This window comes from Thermobia domestica, chromosome 3, assembly GCF_964235325.1.
Source record: "Thermobia domestica chromosome 3, izTheDome1.hap1.1, whole genome shotgun sequence".
Classification (NCBI taxonomy): domain Eukaryota; kingdom Metazoa; phylum Arthropoda; class Insecta; order Zygentoma; family Lepismatidae; genus Thermobia; species Thermobia domestica.
In genome coordinates this window covers 325,466,812-325,486,608 of record NC_137456.1, presented here as the reverse complement: position 1 = coordinate 325,486,608, position 19,797 = coordinate 325,466,812, and the positions used below count along the sequence as shown (strand labels likewise).

The 19,797-nt window shown below is 34.7% G+C and overlaps 1 protein-coding gene across 1 annotated transcript in view; it reads right to left on the bottom strand.

The window, feature by feature from the left end:
• LOC145681909 (E3 ubiquitin-protein ligase SIAH1B-like) overlaps nucleotides 1-19,797 on the bottom strand; it is a 109,375-nt gene that overhangs the window by 26,919 nt on the left and 62,659 nt on the right. The window contains exons 2-3 of the mRNA XM_081753512.1: nucleotides 7,804-7,938; nucleotides 4,917-5,051 (exon numbers count right to left, since the gene is read on the bottom strand). Of these exons, the coding sequence (XP_081609638.1) occupies nucleotides 4,917-5,051; nucleotides 7,804-7,887 (219 nt within the window). The 5' untranslated portion in view covers nucleotides 7,888-7,938. The remainder of the gene's footprint in view (nucleotides 1-4,916; nucleotides 5,052-7,803; nucleotides 7,939-19,797) is intronic.

The window sequence follows — 19,797 nt, the reverse complement described above, 5'->3', positions numbered from 1 at the left end:
TCATTGTTGCATTGTTATGTTCTCAATGATTTGCGATGTAAATATTGGTTTGAAAAAAAAAATATTAATACAGTATGTTAAACTTAGTTAAAGAAATTTTTTAAAGAATTGTGCTATATCTTTTAAATTATGCTTAATTTTCTAAAATTATGCTTTATTATGGTTTTAAAATTAGTTTCTTCTGGACCCTTAGACAACCACAATCATGTTCAAGGTACCAATCATATGTGTAAATAGCTATTATGCTTTTTATGCTTTTGGGTTGCTCTAATAACTAGAACTAACTGTATGGCCGTCTATAACCCGAAGGTTCAATGCCGCGTTCACAAAAACTTTGCATTGACTTCTATCCTTAGTCAAGTGGCTCCAGTTTCTACTTTGTATTCCTATTTCTGCGAGCTCCATCTTAATATTGTCCTTCCATCTGTGCCTAGGTCTTCCTATTGGTCGTTTTTCGAATGGTCTTCCAGTTAAGACTTTGAAAGTGTTCCTACTTGCTTTCATCCTGGCTACATGACCTGTCCATCCTAGCCTTCTAGATTTCATGACTAACAATGTCTGGTAAATCGTAAAAATTATGTAGTTCCTCGTTATGAAGTTTCCGCCATTCACCATTCCCTTTCGTCTTGGGTCCGAATACTTATCTCAGGATCTCGTTTTCAAATACTTTCAGTCTATGTTCTTCCCTCAGAGTAAGTGACCATGTTTCGAAACCATACAGAACAACAGGCATAATCATCGTTTTATATATTTTAACCGTCAAATTATTCGAAAGAATTCGCGACGACAAGAGATTTTGTACGGAATTATAACTATAATAACTAACTACAATAAGTAGTTTATAAATATGTTAATGGCTAAAATTGAGATTTGACACTAGTAACCGCTACTACTTGTTAGATAAAGGTAAGTTCATGCATTTTAATGAAAACAACTAATATCGGTGAAAATCAATTACGGTTATTTAAAAGTTATTTATAACAAACTTGCAAGTAACACTTCCCAAGTGTAACACTTCGACTTTGATAAAATTTTGCAGATAGATACTACACATAAAATAAACAAATAATTTTTTTTTTAATTTTGTGCGGAAAACAGTTTTAGGGGAGCAAAAGACCCCACCAAAAATTTTGGAAGTTGACGCCCGAAAGGCAAAAACAAGTGGACTGAAGTGAACGAACTTGTGCATAGATATTGTAGACGTAAAATGAGGGAATGCGTGTTTCATATTTTCCTAGAAAAAATGGTTGGGTGGGGCACGGACCCCTCCAAACCTATGATCACGACATGAAATATCAAAAATGCTAATAACAGTATGTCAGAAGTGTCTAAAGGAAATGAAGAATTGCAACGAAACTTTGCGTAGGGACAAGATGCAGAAAATAAACGAATACGGGTTTTGTATTTTCTTCGGAAAAACGCTTATCGGAGGCAAAATCCCCCATCCAAAATTTTGAAAATTGACACCCGAAAGGCAAGAAGTGGATTGAAGGGAATGAAATTTTGCACAGATACTCTAGCCGTAAAATATGGGAATACTTGTTTCATATTTCCTTGTAAAAAAAAAACTGTTGAGTGGGGCACGGTCCCCTCCAAACCTTTGATCACGAAATATCAAAAGTGCTAATAACAGTATGTCAGAAGTGCCTAAAGGAAGTGAAGAATTGCAAAGAATTTTGTAGGGACAATACGCAAAAAAACGACTATGTGTTTTATATTTTCGGTGGAATAATGGTTAAGGGACAAAAGCCCACACCGAAAATTGTGAAAGTTGACGCGTGAAAGGCAAGAAGAAATTGACCGAAGTGAATGGAATTGTGCATAGATATTGTAGATTTAAAATGAGGGAATACACGTTTGGTATTTTTGTTTTTAAAAAAGGTGGGTGAGGCAGATCTTTGATTACGAAATACAAAAGTGAGAATAAGTATTCATCAGAAGTGCCTAAAAGATATGGAGGATTACAACGAAACTTTGTGTAACGACATTACGAAAAAAATTAATCGAACACGTGTTTTAATTTTGTTGGAAAAAATGTGTTGGGGCTAAGGCCCATCCGAAATAAGTAAATATTACCGCAAAAGCGCAGGAAGGAGTGGATCGAAGCGAATGAAATTGTATGAAGGTATCTTATATGTAAAATAAGGCAATTCGTCTTTCCCAAGTGTCTCCAACCGATTTGCTTCAAATTTGCCACATCAACAGTAAACAGAAAATAAATCATCACGTGTTTTTGTTTATGCAGAAAAACATTGTAAGGGTAAACGCGCCTTCGAAATACTATAAAATACCCTATAGGTAGGAAACAACTATTGTTAAAATAGTGAACTTTTACCAATAGATATATGACATAAAAGTATAAATCAATACAGTTAATTTCGAGTGTGTCGTGCTTCTACCCTCAAACCTTCAAGTTCAAAAACTCAACATTGCGCCCTCTAGCTACTTGCGAAACACGTAATGTCTTATTTTACATGTAGAATATCTATGCACAATTTCATTCACTTCAGTCCATTCCATCCTGTGCTTCTGCGATAATATTTACTTTTCTTTTTTTCGGAGGAAGCTGTGGCATGCACACAGTTTTCTCGAACAAACTAAAAAGAACGTGTTTGATTATATTTTGTATATTGTCTCAACATAGTTTCGTTTCAATTCTCCGTATAATTTAGGCACTTCGGACGTATACTTAGCACTTTTTATATTTCGCAATCAGGTTTGTGCCCCATCCATCTATTCCTTTCTTTTTTTAAAAAAAGAAAGTAAAAAACATGTATTTCCTCCGTTCAAGTCTACAATATCTGTGCACAATTTCGTTCACTTCGAGTCACTTCTTCTTGCCTTTCTTGCCGTGGAGGCTTTTGCCCTTCTAAAGTCGTTTTTCTGGAGAAAATACAAAACCTGTATTCGTTTATTTTTTGCGTATTTTCCCTACACAAAGTTTTGTTGCAATTCTCCACGTCCTTTAGACACTTCTGACTAGTGATGGGCAGTGGGAATATTCCCGGTGGGAAGGAAAATAAAAATGGGAATATTCCCGGGTTTTTCCCTTGCATATAAATTCCCGGGAAGGAATTTATTTCCATTTCTTTAGATTATCTTCTAAATTATTAGAACAATGTGACTAATTACTTTATTTTCATTTATTAATATTTACTTCTAGGTTTTAAATAATTTGGAGATTAAAGAATAAAATTGGTTGACAGTACTTTATATAACTAATAATATATTTTAAGTTCCATTTCCGTTTTCACTAAAAAGTAACAAAGTATTAATTTACAAATGATGAAAAGGAACCAGTTTGTAAAGTAATGTAGAAATTATGTAGAAATAGAGATGAAGTACTATTAATACACCCCGAACCATCGTTGGTAATAGACATCGGCCTGTCTCTGACTCGAATTTCTGAAAAGGTGCTAGAACTTCTCTTACATGTGAATTAACGCGTGAAATTTCGAAAAATAGGCAGAAAGAAAGGTCGTGTGTGGCAATGTTACGTGCTAAATTATAAAACTAGGTCAGTACCTTAAAAATGTTGTGAACATAAATATGTATGCGCAAATGTGTCTTCTGAGACATGATGAGACATGTGTCTTCTGACAGTTACCCAACCTAATTTGTTTATAACATTTTAAAAAATAATATGTTTATAATATCAGTCGTATAGTCAAGTTTAGAAAATCCACTTACATATAAATTTTAACTGTTTAGCGGTGTAAAAGTATGTGGACTTACTATACCATTTTTTCCACATATTTACTTGCACAGAACATATTGTAAGTAAATATTCATTTATGCATACTCTCTAAATGTAATAAAATATTAATAAAGTAACATAACACCGTTCAGAATATACATTTTAAAGAATCCTCTCGACATAACAGTAATAGTATACGGTGATAAGAAACGAACTTACCTTTGAAATGATAATATAGTAATTGAGTTCAATTTTCTTTGTTTGCATATAAATTCTCGGAATATTCCCATTTTTGGGAATCTTCCCCGGAATTTTCCCTGGGAATATTCCCGAAAAATATTTTCCCGGGAATTTACCCATCATTACTTCTGACATACTCTTAATAGCACCTTTGATATTTCGTGAATTTAGAGGGTGCGTTCCCCACCCAATCGGTTTTTTTTTTTAAGGAAAATATGAAACACGTATTCCCTCATTTTACGTCTATAATATCTATGCGCAATTTCATTCATTTCCGTCTACTTGTTTTGCCTTTCGGGCGTCAATTTTCAAAATTTTGGGTGGGGGCTATTGCTCCTAAGGTCGTGTTTCTGCAGAAAACAAAACAAAACAAACATATTCATTTATTTTTGCGTATTGTACCTACACAAAGGTTTGTTGCAATTCTTCATTTCCTTTAGACACATCTGACATACTGTTATTAGCACTTTTGAAATTTCGTGATCAAAAGTTTGGAGGTGTCCATGCTCCACCCAACCGTTTTTTTTTTTTTCAGGAAAATACGAAACACGTGTTCACTCATTTTACATTTACAATATCTGTGCACAATTTCGTTCACTTCGGTCCACTTGTTTTTGTGCTTACGGGAGTCAACTTCCAAAATTTTGGGTGGAGTCTTTTGCCCTTTAAAACCATTTTTCCGCAGAAAATAAAAAACCCGTGTTCGTTTATTTTTCGCGTATTCTCCCTACACAAAGTTTCGTTGGAATTCCCTGAAATATTTGCTAAATCACCAGCAATAATTTCTTTCATTCGTAATTTAGAACATGATATTTAGAAATTTACTGGTTACACTTATTAATCCTTCGGATTTGGGACGAAACCATTTCGTCGAAATTGCACAATCATCTTTTGTAACCAACGCATTATCAGCAAGATTAGAACCTTTCTTTTTTCTATCATTTTCATCCCCTTTTCTTCCTAAGTTTCATATACTCACTTGTAATGGACGAGTAGAGTTCCGTTCATTTCCAGTAGAACGTGCAGACTGAAAATTTGGCCTCTCATTCATCTCTCTCGGTTCACTGTTGTCAGTTGTGGTTCCGTTGGGGGGCCCTTTTTCAGCCAGAACATTCTGAAGCAAACAAACAAAAAAATAAATAAAAAATAATTTGATTTGTCTGTAACCCTAAGAGGGCTGAAATATATTTTGAGTTAATATGGGGAAGTCCAAGGGACATCAAGAAATAATTCAAGATATGCCATGCCCCATTTTAAAATTGTGACGCAATTTTCTGAATTTACAAACATTTTAAAGTTTTCTGATCTTCGGAAGAAAATGAATACAACAGTTATTTGAAATAACTGTTCTAGTTTCTTTTGACAAATTGTAAGTCTTTGATCTCCTGAACTTCCAAAATATCTTCTTGAACAAAGTTGTTCCCTCTCTACTCTTTGAGCTCTTCAAGCATAATGGATAACACTTGACTGTGATCTGTAGTGCTACTAACAAATATTAATGGCACTAGAGTAGAAATAGAGGTGGGTATTTGAATTTAAAGTCTTTCTTCCTGTCAACATGTACTTTGCTTTGTTATAGTGTTTGTGGTTCCGTCTGAATGTAATATTTCAAAAAGTTTCCGTAAATTGTTGGTGTTGGTAAAGAGGTAATGAACGAGACTTTAAAATTTGAGTTTATTTCTGTTTTTAAAACCTATTCCTCTAAGTTGTATTATGTTCAAACAGAACTAGTTCTTGAGTTCAAGCCATCAGCCTTCTGTACATTATATATTAAAACCATGTTCAGTTAAAAGTCAAAGAAGTAACGCCCTATTTTCCGCGTTGTTAACGAAGCGTTAACAGCGTTCTAAGTACATCGAGGGATTGCAAGATGGATTTCTATTAAGGTACCGAATACTAAAAAATATATTATCTTACTATATGTATAGCATACTGTCCTTCCTAGCATACACTTTCTGTACTATATGAATTTATCTTGGGTCAGGGTTAACTTAATGTTGTGAAAAGGATTAATTGTTTCCTGATTTCTTTACACAGATCAAGAAAACGTGACTACCTTAATTAAACCACAGAGCAAGGAAATAATGGGAGTTCGGGAGCAGATCTTCTAGAGTGTATATCATTATCTAGTGTCAAGAGTAAACAAGAATAATGGCGGACTGGTCAATACACTTTACGCTTACATGCGTTATGGGACGTTTTTCTCTCTTTACTCTACACATACATACCTTCCTTTCTAAACCTTTTCATTTTCTTTTTTTCCATTTTATGTATAGTTACGTATTTTTTTAAAACGTAACTATACGCACATTTGATTTCTCGATCCCTAACCCGCACATGAAATATTTTCCTGATTTTGACCTATCCCATTTTTGAAATTCTTCCGATTGGCTATTTTTTTCTTATTTTATACCGTGCTTCTTAAAACATCCTTATTATTTAATACAAATTTTTATCGATATAACAAATTTAGTGGTATAGATGACTTAGTCTACGGCTGCACAATACGTCTTCATAACCTATTTGAGGGAAAGAAGGGAAATTCCTGCGAACATCGTCCGCAGAGTGATTTATTTTCAAGAACCATGCACGATATGACATACCTTGCAGAGAGAATGTCAATATGAGTGGTGACATGAAACTCATCAACATGTTTGCGTCCTTCGATGCAAACTTTATTAAACTTTAAATAAATTTATTACTTCAATCACTACTTATTTGTAATACAAATATTAGATACATGTTATTGATTCTTAAGAAAGTCAAACAGAAAATATTCTTGTACTTTTTGGTACAGTTAATTGAGTCCTCCAGTAAAGTATGGATCGAAGCAGTGTTCGAAGTGGTAAAAGAAGCAGAGGCGGTATGTTTTATTATGATTTTGACTCAACATACCGGACATTTAAATATTGTCTTGATCACTGAAAAACCAGAGGCGGTATGGCATACCATCGTATACCGTCTCACTTCGACCACTGGATGAAAGTCATATGAGCGTAAAGAAAATGATTCGCTTGAGGATTCAGAGAAAAATTTTAAACTTTGTTTTGAGCGTTTGAAAGCTGAGGATGACGCTCCAAAGGAACTAGATCAGGGATACAAATAAGCAACAAAATTTTACTCGCTCAACAAAAAAGCTACTAGCCTACATCCCACAATAGAAACCATTTACTTACCTTCGATATGATATTAAATACTCGCCCACAGCGATAAACCACTCGCCCCGGTAGAATGGGCGAGTGGTTATTTGCATCCCTGAACAAGATACAATATAGTTCCGTGAAAGGAAATGAAATTAAATTTCTAGTTTAACATTCCGCTATATTGCATCGAGACTAATAAATGATAATGACAGAGATGGTACGGTCCGCATCAAAGAAAAAAACCCTGCAACATGAGCATGTAAGTTTATTGTGAAACTACGCCTAACAGCGCAGAGAATCTACATAACGTCTAAGTGGCACGAATCTTCCAGGAGAAATCTCGGCGTCCTCGTCAGCACACTTATTTTGGAACAAAAGACCTCGTCGTTTCACAATAAATTTACGTGCTCGTGTTGCAGGTTTTTTGCTGCGGACTGTACAATGAAGAAAGCGAGAAGAAACGGGACAACTCGAGAACAGCCATGCATACGGTGTTTCTCCACCACAAAGTAGTTCTCTGTAATATTTGCAAAATCAACAGTATTGATTTCTTGCATTCGTAATTTACAATATGATATTTAACAATTCACTCTCTACTCTGGTTAAGTTTTCTGATTTGGGACGCAACCATTCCGTCGAAACTGTACAATAATCTTTTGTAACCAATGTATTAGCAATAAGATTAGAACTTCCCTCCTCTTTTCTTTCTAAGCTTATACTCACTTCTAGTGGTAAAGCGGAGTTGTCTTCATCTTCGGAAGAACGTGCAGACTCAGCAGGTTGCGGCTCATTCACCTCTACAGGCATAATGTTGTCAGCTGGAGTACCATTAGATGATCTCCCCTCAGCTGGAACATTCTAAAACAAAATAATAACTTTAGGTTGCCTCTAACCCTAGAAGAGTTACAATAAATTTAGAATTACTGTGGGAAACCCAGGGCAAGAAAAGAGGTAATTCCAGTCATGCCTCATGTAAAGATTCTGACATAATTTCCTATATTTACAAACATTTTAAAATATTATCTTAATCTGATCTTTGGAGGAAAATCAATGCAACTGTCATTTTAAATTAATGTCTTAGGTTCTTTTGACATATTGAGGCGTTGATACGCTGAATTTTTAAAATATCTTCCTGAACACTTTGCAATCCTAAGTGTCCTTTCTTTTTCCCTAGACTCTTTAAGGATAAAGGATAGCACTTGACATTGATCACTCGCACCACTAAGAAATATTAAGAGCAGCAGAATAGAAATGCGGTAGGTATTTGAATTAACAATGTCGTATCGTTTCCGGTCAGCATATCTTTCGCATTTTATAGTGTTTGTTGTTCCGTCTGGACGTAACATTTCGTAGTTTCTGTTAATTATTCATATTAGTACAAACAGAAATAGATTAAACCAGCATTTAAAATTGTGAGTTTATTTCTATTTCTGAAACCTGTTCGTCTAAGTTGTAATATATTTAAACATAACTAGTACTATCATCCAAGTCTTCAATCTTCTGTACATTTCATACTGAAACCATGCTTAGTTGGAAGATAAGAAAAGAATAACGATCACTTCTCCATGTTAACACCGCATTAATTGCATCCGTATAGTACACGCCTAACGACTTGTGACAATACATATATATCATATTTTTCCTAAACAAAGAAAAATGTAATTATAAATATAAGCACCCACAATTATGAAAATCAAAACAACAAATAAACCACTACAAAAGTGTATTCCAGTCGTTAACACAAGTTTTCTCTCTGTCTACAGATGGAGTGACATGTGTTTCCAGGAAAGAGCAGAATATTTTAAAATATTATTGGTTCACCGGTGAAAATTTCAAGGCGAAAACATAGTCATTTAACACAGCATGAAAAGAAAATCTTCCCTCTCTCCCTCTCTCTCTCTCTCTTTTATGAGTAGAATTTTGTAGATGTTCAAACACTATGGGCTTTATGCACAGTCATTCTGACGCATTATTAGTGCCATATTAAAGAGTTTGACTAGGATATGTTTCCTGCAGTAGTCAGGCATTTAGTATGACGCTAATCATACGTCAAAACGACTCTGCATAAGGCCGTATATGTTTGCATTATGAGTTTATAAACATTTTATACTTCTTCAGGAACTTACAACGTCAACTGCCACTCCATCTCATTCTTTGAAAAAATCAACTTCTATTTTGCTCCACACCTTAGAAAGTCAATTTTAATATCCACTGAAACACTAATACTAATCATTCCCTAAAGTAAATTTTCAACATGATTAAATCATATATTTCCCATAATCACTAGATAGATACCGCACAAAGATGTGGCAAAAGAAAGCTTGGAAGAAAAATTATAAAAAAACAAGAACATTATCTTCATCTGCTAATATGAAGGAATTCAAACTTCCTGATGTCCAATTAGATGCTACAACATATACTGACATGAAAAAATGTTTCACTGCCTCTTGACAGAGATCCCACGGACGCTATAACTAAGCAAAGATGAACTATGCCATAATGCAAACCTCTCAGCACCTGCACAAAAAGATATAAGAGAACGTGCGTTAAAGCTTCAAGGTGGTAGTTACATCACCAAAATTACCATGATCATATATATATATATATATATATATATACAGAACTCTATCAATTTGACTTCCGTACATTGCGTTTCTGCATAACATTTGACGTCCGCGATCTTTTGACGTCCGTATACCGGACGTCAAATTGCAAGCCATTGGAAATCGAGTTTGTGTTTTTATTTTTCTATGTTCGATGCATGAGTCTGATAGATTCATTCATATATAGGATAATTGGAGCTAAAGATTTATTATTAGTATTAATTTAAAGCTTTTAGAACGAAGTGAAGAAATGGAAGAGGACGTTAAAATGATAGAAAGTTGTAAAATAATATACGTTTGGTAGTTCCAACTTTTCCCGCTAGGCGTACCATAGTCGGTTTTGTATATACATTTAGGAGTATATTCTATACATCTTGCCGATCATTTGACGTCCCCAAGCTGGCAACGTCGCAGTTGATCTTAGATGAGTATATTCAAAGTTCTTCCGTACATATTGACAATTTGGCGTCCTTAAATTGGAAGCGCGGAAATTTCTGCTGTTATTACTGTATGTAAAATTCATTTTCTGTCCATTGATTTCTTTTTGAAGAAATATTTCTCTGAAACGATAGAAGTGGGAAACATAAATCTCTGTAGCCAAATACCCTTTAACTCAGAAGACAACGTGAGTGCTTATTGTTTTAAAGCAACTAAACGCAACGCAGCTACCCTCGAAAGGGAAATAATTTGCAGCAGAATTTTTCAGACAGATACTCTTTAGTTCTAACAATACATTTGCATTATGGTTTCGTAATCAGCAGTTCCCAACAGAAATCCCCTCACAACTTTTACCGATGGGGAATGAAATTGGGGTAATCTTAAAGAGATTATCACTATGCATCTCAGACGATCATTAATCTATTGATGAAAAGCCGCTTTATAATATTATCGGTCGCTTTATAATATTACATGACACATGTATAGAATAATGTTAGTTATGACTAAATTCCGAAAAATTCTTAAGTGATTCAAGAAAGTAACTACCTAACTAAAATTAGCAACGTTGATTTATGAATTTTCATTTAAAATTTCTAAATAAGCAGAAAACTCATATGTAGACCACTGTTTATTATTATTATTATTATTATTATTATTATTATTATTATTATTATTATTATTATTATTATTATTAGGTGCTATCATGTGTATCACTGCCAAAAACATAGCATCCCTTAAGTCCTCTACCAACAGTGACACAATCTAGGCTGCTTTTGCTTTCTGTTGTTTTCCTTCACTTTCTTTTTCTAACTTCGAGGACCAAATATTTCCTAAAAAGATATTCCTCTCTTAGATTTCTATTCACATCGAAACAATGTATGTGGTCTTTTACTAGAATGAGACTAGGAATTACATTTCTGAATCCAAGGTGACTCCGAGTCCAAGACGACCCCTATTCTTTAACAAAGGTTTACAAGAAATCAATTACGTGATTTTAAGTTTTGCCAGGTAGAGCAAGATTGTAAAATGACATGAGTCTCACATGCTTCATTAGGATATTACTATACCTGGTATACAATGTATACTAATGCATGTGTTATTTAAATTCAATGGGACGTAATTGTCCCATACCCTCTCCAAATGACATCTTTGCAGAAAAAGATACATTCACAGTATATACTGCTTATGTTTTCTGAACTTTAAAACTATACTAATAATCATATCAGATACAGGCTTCCCTTACTCTTCCTTACTGGAATGGTCCACGCGATATCCTAACTTTCAATGTGGTAGGCGAGGAGGTGAGTAAACTTGTAGCTTAATTGAAGGTTGTGGTCCTGTTGAGAAAAACTTTGTTATGTTTCAACGAAACCAAGACGACCATACATTTCTGAGCACGAAATTTCGGCAAAAAGCTCGTCTTGAATGCACAAGTATACAGTAATTGTCCAAACTATCATTTTTAGTAGTTTCAAAGTTCATGATTCTGATTCAGAATCACATTTTGATAATATCTTGCACACTGTATTAAAACCAAAAGAACACGTTTTATTAAATAGTGGAAAACAGTTGTTAATTATAAATAAAATGAATCTGACGTGTACGTACCGTAAAGTGAAAATTCCAATGTTAGGAAAGATTGATTTAGTATAAGTATTCGTACTTTGCTAGATTTCGGAAAATTTCAGAATATACGATTGATAAGCAGAAAATCACTTGCTTAGTTTACTTATACAGTTGCAGGTTATCACAAGCATACGTCAAGAATTAACAACTTATTTACCGAGATACTTTCAGATGTAATTCCCGCTGATCCAATGGCCAATGCGTTCGCTTTCCTTACACTAGATCTCGAGTCTCATTCCGGGTAAGAAGACATTTGTGCAGTACGGTAGTTTGGTGTCCGCTTTAAACTATAGGTATATATCTCATCTAGACTCGGGTCGCTAAACTGAAACAAATACCTCCATATGAATATACCAGTATATAGCAATATTTTAGAGCATCCAATATTAATCGGTTGATTATAGCCTCTTTGTCAGCAGGAAGGTCTTCACTGAATTGAGTTTCCCTATTTAATAACGTTAAAACTTTTCGGCCATTTTTAAAGTTAGGAATGAACAAACGGTTAAAAAAATTCTCATCGAGTTCAGTCCATAACCAAGGTCTGGACACATGGATTTAGAATTTTACAAGCATAAATTAAGTTCTCTATTTGTCCCATTTTCTAATGTGAAGATTACCAATAGTGCATTTATTATGCTTCGTTCTCTCTCTCTCTCTTAGTACCAGTGTTGAATTCAGACATTTTTGCCCGGGGGAATGTCAACTCCTCGGGGGGAGAGTTGTTTTTCTGTATTTTTGCAAGAAAGCAACATATTTAACACTTTCATTCACATGCATATCTTACCTAATATTGAGACTAATTGCTGATAAATATTCAATGTGAGATTATAATTTTTAAAGAAAAACAATCATTTAATTTTATCTAAAACATTAAATAAAGACTTGCTAAACTATTTTAGACTGAACTTTAACTGCTATTTACAGTAGCTATTTTTGTTATTATTTCCTATACTCAGTAGTTACTGATTGTTACGAATGTAGAAGTTTTTAAAAAGATATAAATTAACTCAAATATTTGTTGTCCTAAAACAAACATAGGAGAATCTTAACAAAAAGTTATCATTCTTTCTCACACTTCTGATTCTAAATCAAGTATATTAGACTTGGTTTCTGCACTGCAATAGTTTAGTTTACGAAATCTTCAGTAGGATTAGTGCCGTGTCTTGCAAAATCAGCGCTTGGCGCGAGAGTATACGAGGGCACCCCCGTATATATGAGTGAGTTAGACAGACCAGCCGCGAAAGGTGAGAAAATTTTAAAAAGTAAACCCTGCTTTTCCTTGATTTTGACCATTTTTTATTAATTTTTTCCTTTCATTTTATATATGTGCACATGCCCATATGTGCACATATGTTTCACTCCTCTCTTTTTTCTTTCCTTCTTTTCTTTTCTTTGTCCCTCCCGAATTTTGCGCCCGGGGCACCCGGAGCCATCGCCCCGCTTGCCCCTCCCCAATGGCACGGCACTGAGCAGGATCGTCACCTTCAATAGCAATCTTTCACTTATATACTACTATTATATTGATAAATTCTATATAAATCTCTAACCGAGAAGGGATAACTGTTCCTCCCTGATCCCTCTAAATGACGCCCTCTGAATCTCACCCTTTAACTGACTTATTTTTAATTAAAGAAAGGTGTGTTTACTTTAACAATCGTAAAACACATTCTGTTACTTCCGATGGGAGAAATGGGATTTCAAATAATTCAAGAACTGTACATTTTCAAGAACTGAAGTCTGGTGACATCAGAGATCATATGAAATGATCGAAAGATCTTCCCTATCTTTCCTTTCCTATTTCAATCTGTGCTAGTGCTACCTAATAATATATAATATAGGGCGGGAGTATAGTAGTTACTAAAATACAAACCTTTCTTCTAGAGTTAACAATTTCATATTCTGCCAAACTTGGTCATAGAGTTAAAAATACAAGTTTTATTGACTATTTGATATTCTATTTTAGAAGTTACATGTTTAATATTTACATAGAATGGGTTTGCGTCATTTATATGCATATTGAGAGATCGGATTTCGTCTGCACGTGCACGGAAAGAAAAGCAAATAATTGGGTGAAGTAATTTCTACATTTTGTGACTGAAATTTTTTGAGTTTCTCCGGGGGGAATGAATTTTCTTCGGGGGGGGAATTCCCCCGGGCTATCCCCTGAATTCATCCCTGCTTAGTACGCTGCGCTGAGTAACCTCCCCCCCGAACTTGCTGTGCGAGCTTTGAGCTCCGTCCACAGTTGTGAGATGGTCATTTTCAACAATGCCATATGACATTTTTGTGAAGTGGCTTTCGAACCCAAGGATGCGTTCGTTTCCCTGCTGAAAGCAGCACGAAAGCGAGAACAACTTCAGTTTTCTTTTATATCAGTTTATCCCGTCATGTATATACATTTGTTATAAATTAGACACAAATTGTCTTTTCTTTATAAAGATATTTTTTACTGTAGGTGAAAGCGAAAGCACTTTATTATTCTAACTTCCTTCTTTCCCCAAATATTATTACATACAAATTTCTAATTCCAGAAAACAGTTCCCTCCCTCTTAACTATTATTGGTAAACGTATATATCTTTGGCACGGTAGACACGTGTTCGTTTCCGTTCGGGCCCACTCGTGTGTCGAATCACACGTTAAACAATAAGCCCAAACCTCGAAAGGGTGGGTTTATTGCCTTCTTGGTGAAAGGGATGCAAAGACCTAATCCAACAGCAACAGTAATCCAAAAAATAGCCTGAGAAGACATTATAACTTAGTCATTCTGTATACTATATGATTAATAAACTTCTAAAACAATAAAAGCAATATGATTTCTGTGAATACAACTTATCGATTTGGGAAAGTTATTTATATATTTCTCAATTTAGAACAAACTAGAATTGATTACCCTCTTAGCTGGGTTAAAATAAAAATTCTCCTTATCTCATGTATTTGATACCAGTGAAATATGCTGTTTATGTTTTTAGTGGCATGAATTTAAACAGTACCTAAATTATCACTGTTCATCTGAGCGACCTAGAAAGCTATAGATTCAACATTAATATCGGACATTTTTGATCATTTATATGCATCTCCTCCTCACCAACCCAAATTTTCATGGCTGTTTGGATGTAAACAGGATCGGGAATTTCAGTGTTCAACTCAGCAAACCAGCAACTACGGATTTGACACTAATAATGGTCATTTTTATATATCTCCTCCTCCCTTTTCGTTCAGTTACAGGGCTGAATTTGGATTATGATGATGATTTTGAGTTTAACGTCCTTTTCCAGCAGCGAGGCTATATGAGATGAGACCTACTGATTAACGGGATATCCAAAACACATGAACTCCCGCCAAGAATCGAACCCGGATCTTCCACGCCAAAGGCGCGCACGCTAACCGCTTAGCCACCGAAGAGCTCAGGGCTTCATTTGGATTGAACAAGGTTTCATTGTTCTTCTCAGCGACCCAGAAAACTATAGATTCGACATTAATATGAATCATCTTCAATCATTTTCAATATCTCACGTTGTCCCCCTCCCCTAAGTTGCACCGTCAAACTGATATGATAAAAGTCATCCGTGGTCCGAACCTCATCTATGTGAAAAACTAGATCCAGATCGGGGTGATGGTTCAAGATTTATTAATGCACAAAAACAGTCACTTTCATTTTCACTTTTATTATGTCTCCTCTCTGCCTTCCCTACGATCCACAATCAAAGTGAAATCATGAGAACAATCCCAGGTCTGCTGCTCATCTATACAGAAAGTTTGATAAAAATCGGTAGATCGGTAAGAGTAATTAATGTTTATTTATTTTTATATACCTCCCTCTTTCCTTCCCTTCTCTATTGTAAAAAATGAAATAATAATAAGCTTCCTGGAACCTCATCTATATTGAAAAATTAATTCAAATTGCTTGGATTGCTCGAAAGTTATTAAGTTTTATTTATATCTCCTTCTCCCCTTCCCTAAGTTTTACCGTCAAAGTAAATAAGTAAAAACACTCCCAGGCCAGAATCTAACCTACGTTGAAAATTAGATCGAAATCGGTTGGGTAGTTCAAGATGTTAAGTGTAACAAACATCGTGTCTTTCAATTTCATAATATAGACTAGGCTTTGGCTAGATGGGAGCTTCATCCCCAGACCCTTGTATTTGCTGGGCCTACGGCCTTGCATCTTTTATGTATCAGCTTATCCATGAAAAACGAATTTCGTGCATTTGTCCTTAATATTTCCGAAATTTGGCCTGTAGTTGGATTTACCTCAAAACTCCCACGTTTGCCCGACCTATGGCCTATCACTTTTTAAACCCACAATTCTACCGAATTTCAAGTTTCTTTGCCTATTTCAACTACCTAAAAGATAGGATTTTGTATCCCAGAAAAACGTTCTTATAAGTAAGATGGGAATTTCTACATCCACTCTTTAGACCCCTTGGAAACTAAAAATATTCACTTTAGGCAATTTCCCTGTAGGTTAGTCCCGGAAGGCTACAATCATGCCCAATTTCATCATAAAATCCTGGCGGAAGTGCCTCAACATGTTCGGGTGAAATATGTCCCATGCAAACATAACACAGAAACTATTTTTCAGTTTCTCGTAAGACCACTCTAAATTTGGAAAATTTCATATTTGGTGATATAGTTCGGTAACGCTGAAAAAATGTACATACATACTGAATTTGAAGTTTTTATTCCAATTCCAAGTACCTAAGGTAGGAGATTATAGGTCAAAAACATTCCACTTAAATAACATGGAGAATTTCTTCATCCCCCTTTTAGGCCACGTAAGAATGAAAAATATTTACTTTTGGCAATTTTTCTGTAGATTAGTCTCGATAAGCTACAATCATGTCAAATTTAATCATTGTAGCCCTCAGGACGTGCAAATAATTCTGAGGTGTAAAATATGTCCCATATAAATAACATAGGGAAGATTTTTAATTATCCATAAATTCCCATTAAAGTTAGAATTTTTTATTTAGTTATTTTGATAAATAATCCTATAGAAAACATAAGCATACCGAATTTCAAGTTTTTATTGCAATTTCAAGTAACTAAAATATGAGATTATAATTCCAAATAAAAAGGCCATTGAAAAAACATGAAGAATTTCTTCCGTTTAGATCCCTAAAAATTAAAAATATAAACTTTTGGCAATTTTCCTGTGGTTTAGTTTCAAAAAGCTACAATCATGTCAAATTTCAACTTTCCACATTAACCGGGAAGTACCCGTTATTTTATATCAGTGAATCAGTTCTAGTTTTACATATTGATTATACGGTTTGTATTATTAATATTTTACCACTTTAGTAACGAATAGTGTTGAAAATAGAACAAAAAACTACCAGTCAAGTTTAGTTCAAGATCAAGGATTTATTTCTATTAGCTGTTTAGGTAAGACTTCTCCTTATACAGTACAAAGTGTAAATTTTCATTTTGCCTTCAACATTAGTCTCGATTCCAACAACTGAGAAAATAGCTACGGTTCCTTCAAACCGAAAGAGACAAGAGGATTTTCAGAACACTGAACCTCTTTATGCCGTGCAACAAATCGCACGTTCCCTTCAGTTCACCACAGTATGGATGTTGTTTCTTTGAATTTCTAAGCTCGCTCTTCACTTACAGGAAAAGATGTAAACAGCAATTGAATTTTCATCATTCTTATATGATGTTAGATGAATTCCTAATATATAGTCGAAATACTTGGTCTTCCATTTAAGAGTGGGGTTACCGTGGCTCAGTGGTAGAGTGCTTACCTCTGGTGCATTGGTTCCTTGGTTCGATCCCTGGCCAAGTGAGTTGGGGTGGACAACATCTTGTCCGTAGGTTTTCTTTGGGTACTCCCGTTTCCTCCAACTTTGTCATTCCACTAATTCTCCCATTCACTTCCCTTAGACTAAAGGGCATAATCGTGGGGCGTGAATAAAGATGGGGTGTGAATGTTTCAGTTCATTTTAATTTTCCATTCAAGAAATCTCGCCAAGTTAGACAACTTCAGAGATACAGGATAGCGAGAGAAGAGTTACAAACTAGTCGGTATTTTAAATATATATATATATATAAAACGAAATGATATATTCAGTCTAAAAATTATAAACTATCGGTGGCGGACTCGCAGTGTTAAGGATACGTACGGGACAAGAAGAGTTAGAGGAAATGTCCCGTCTTCATATAAGACAAAAGTTGTTCAGGGTAAATTACGTAATACATATATTTTTTGAAAATTTGCAACATTTTGATCAGGCACGTTACATGAATTTATTTGAGAAGGGTCCAAAGCTTTTGGAGGAATCAAATTCATTATGAGGAATTTTTTTTTTTTTAAATTTGTAAACTCACCCGTAAAGAAAACACAATTTGTAGATAAATTAGAATTTTGGAATAATCAGAATATCAGGACTCCATTCACTGCTTACGTCTCAGATTTTGATCACTATTTAGCGTTCCCACAACTTGTTAGGAAAGAACTGACCTACAAACACTATAACGACGACGAATTTGACGAACGAGGCAACATTTTTCTGCCATTTTGGACTAGTCGAATTTGAGATCATCTTTTTCATTCTTTTATTTTATTGTAAAATTTTGTTTCTTGATTACTTTTCTCTTTAGACTATATTTGTACTGTTTTGAATTGGAACTGTTTTTGAATCTTCCTTTACCTACTCATGGAGTCTACTCAGATTTTTTTTAAGATTCGTAAATAGTGGTAAGAGTTCGTTTAACTTTTAGTATGTTTTAATTTATTTTATTTTATTATGAAATATGCGTGTTTACAGGATTTAGACGTTTGGTCTTTCAATATATAGCACAATGTAACAGAAAATTAGTTTCTGTGGTGTTCGGTTTAACAAAATGCCGGTCCGTCCGGGAGATAAAAGTCTCAAGAACGAATTGATCAATCATCACCAAATTTAGTCAAATTTAGAAGGTAAAAGTTCGGAAAGGAGTTCGCTTTTCGAGCCGATAATCAAGTCTGTAGCGGTACAAATTATTCATCTCCATTTTTGATTGACCTTTATATGGTGAAAAGGGGTAAAAGATAGAGAGAAACAGTTTCCTGCAATCGATTAAACGTCTCAGAAATTTATACCATGTGTAGTGTAATATCACTATTAAAACTGGAAGTAAAAAAATACTTTCGGTTTAATGTTGGAAAGTTATATAGTGAAAATAGTAACACATACCGGGAAGACGTTTTCTGTAATTGATTAAGCGGTGCAGGTATATATTCCACCTCCGCTGTATTTTCTCTATTAAAGGAAGTTAGAGAAAATTATCCACCTTTAATTTTAACGGTGATTGCTATAGAGTAGAAAACTGTCATAGATAGAGGAAACAAGTTTTCTGTAATCAAATAAGCATTCGAAAGTATATTTCACTTCCATTTTTAAGTATCCACAAAAATCAGAACTGGTAGAATCGCACAACGATTGTCGGTTTTAATGTTCATAGAGAAACGTTCTAAGAATAGGTTATGTCTTCTCTCTGAAACTACTATTGAAACCGTAAGTTGTAAATGTCAACCTCTTTAGGTATAAAGTTAATCGTTATAGAGTTTAAACGGTAACGGATAGAAATAAGTATTTTTCTGCAATCAATTAAGCGTTCCAAGAATATATTCTATCTACACTCTACTAAAACTGGAAGTGATACAAATCTACTACCTCTTTCAGTCTCTAATTGGGGAAAATGTTGGTCAGTCCATTCTGTAGTTATTCTCACGCTCCAGTCTCGTCAAGGTTGGTGGTTCTAAGTTTACTTGTCCTGCCGTCCATGAACAACACGTCTGGCCCATTACACTACGGAAAGCATGCACATCTCCTGTCAGAATGTTACGATATCATTCAGTGGTAGCAGATACTTTTTCAAAGTTGCAGCGATGTTCATCTATTTTTCATGATACCCAAACATACCATAACATAAGATTGGCCATACCTTATGAATGCCATGAAGGTATTTTGTGAATGCTATGGTATTCCATATTCTTGCAACTCCAAATGATAACCGTAGGTGTAATCACTGGATACACAGAAAAGTAACTCACTTAAGAACATG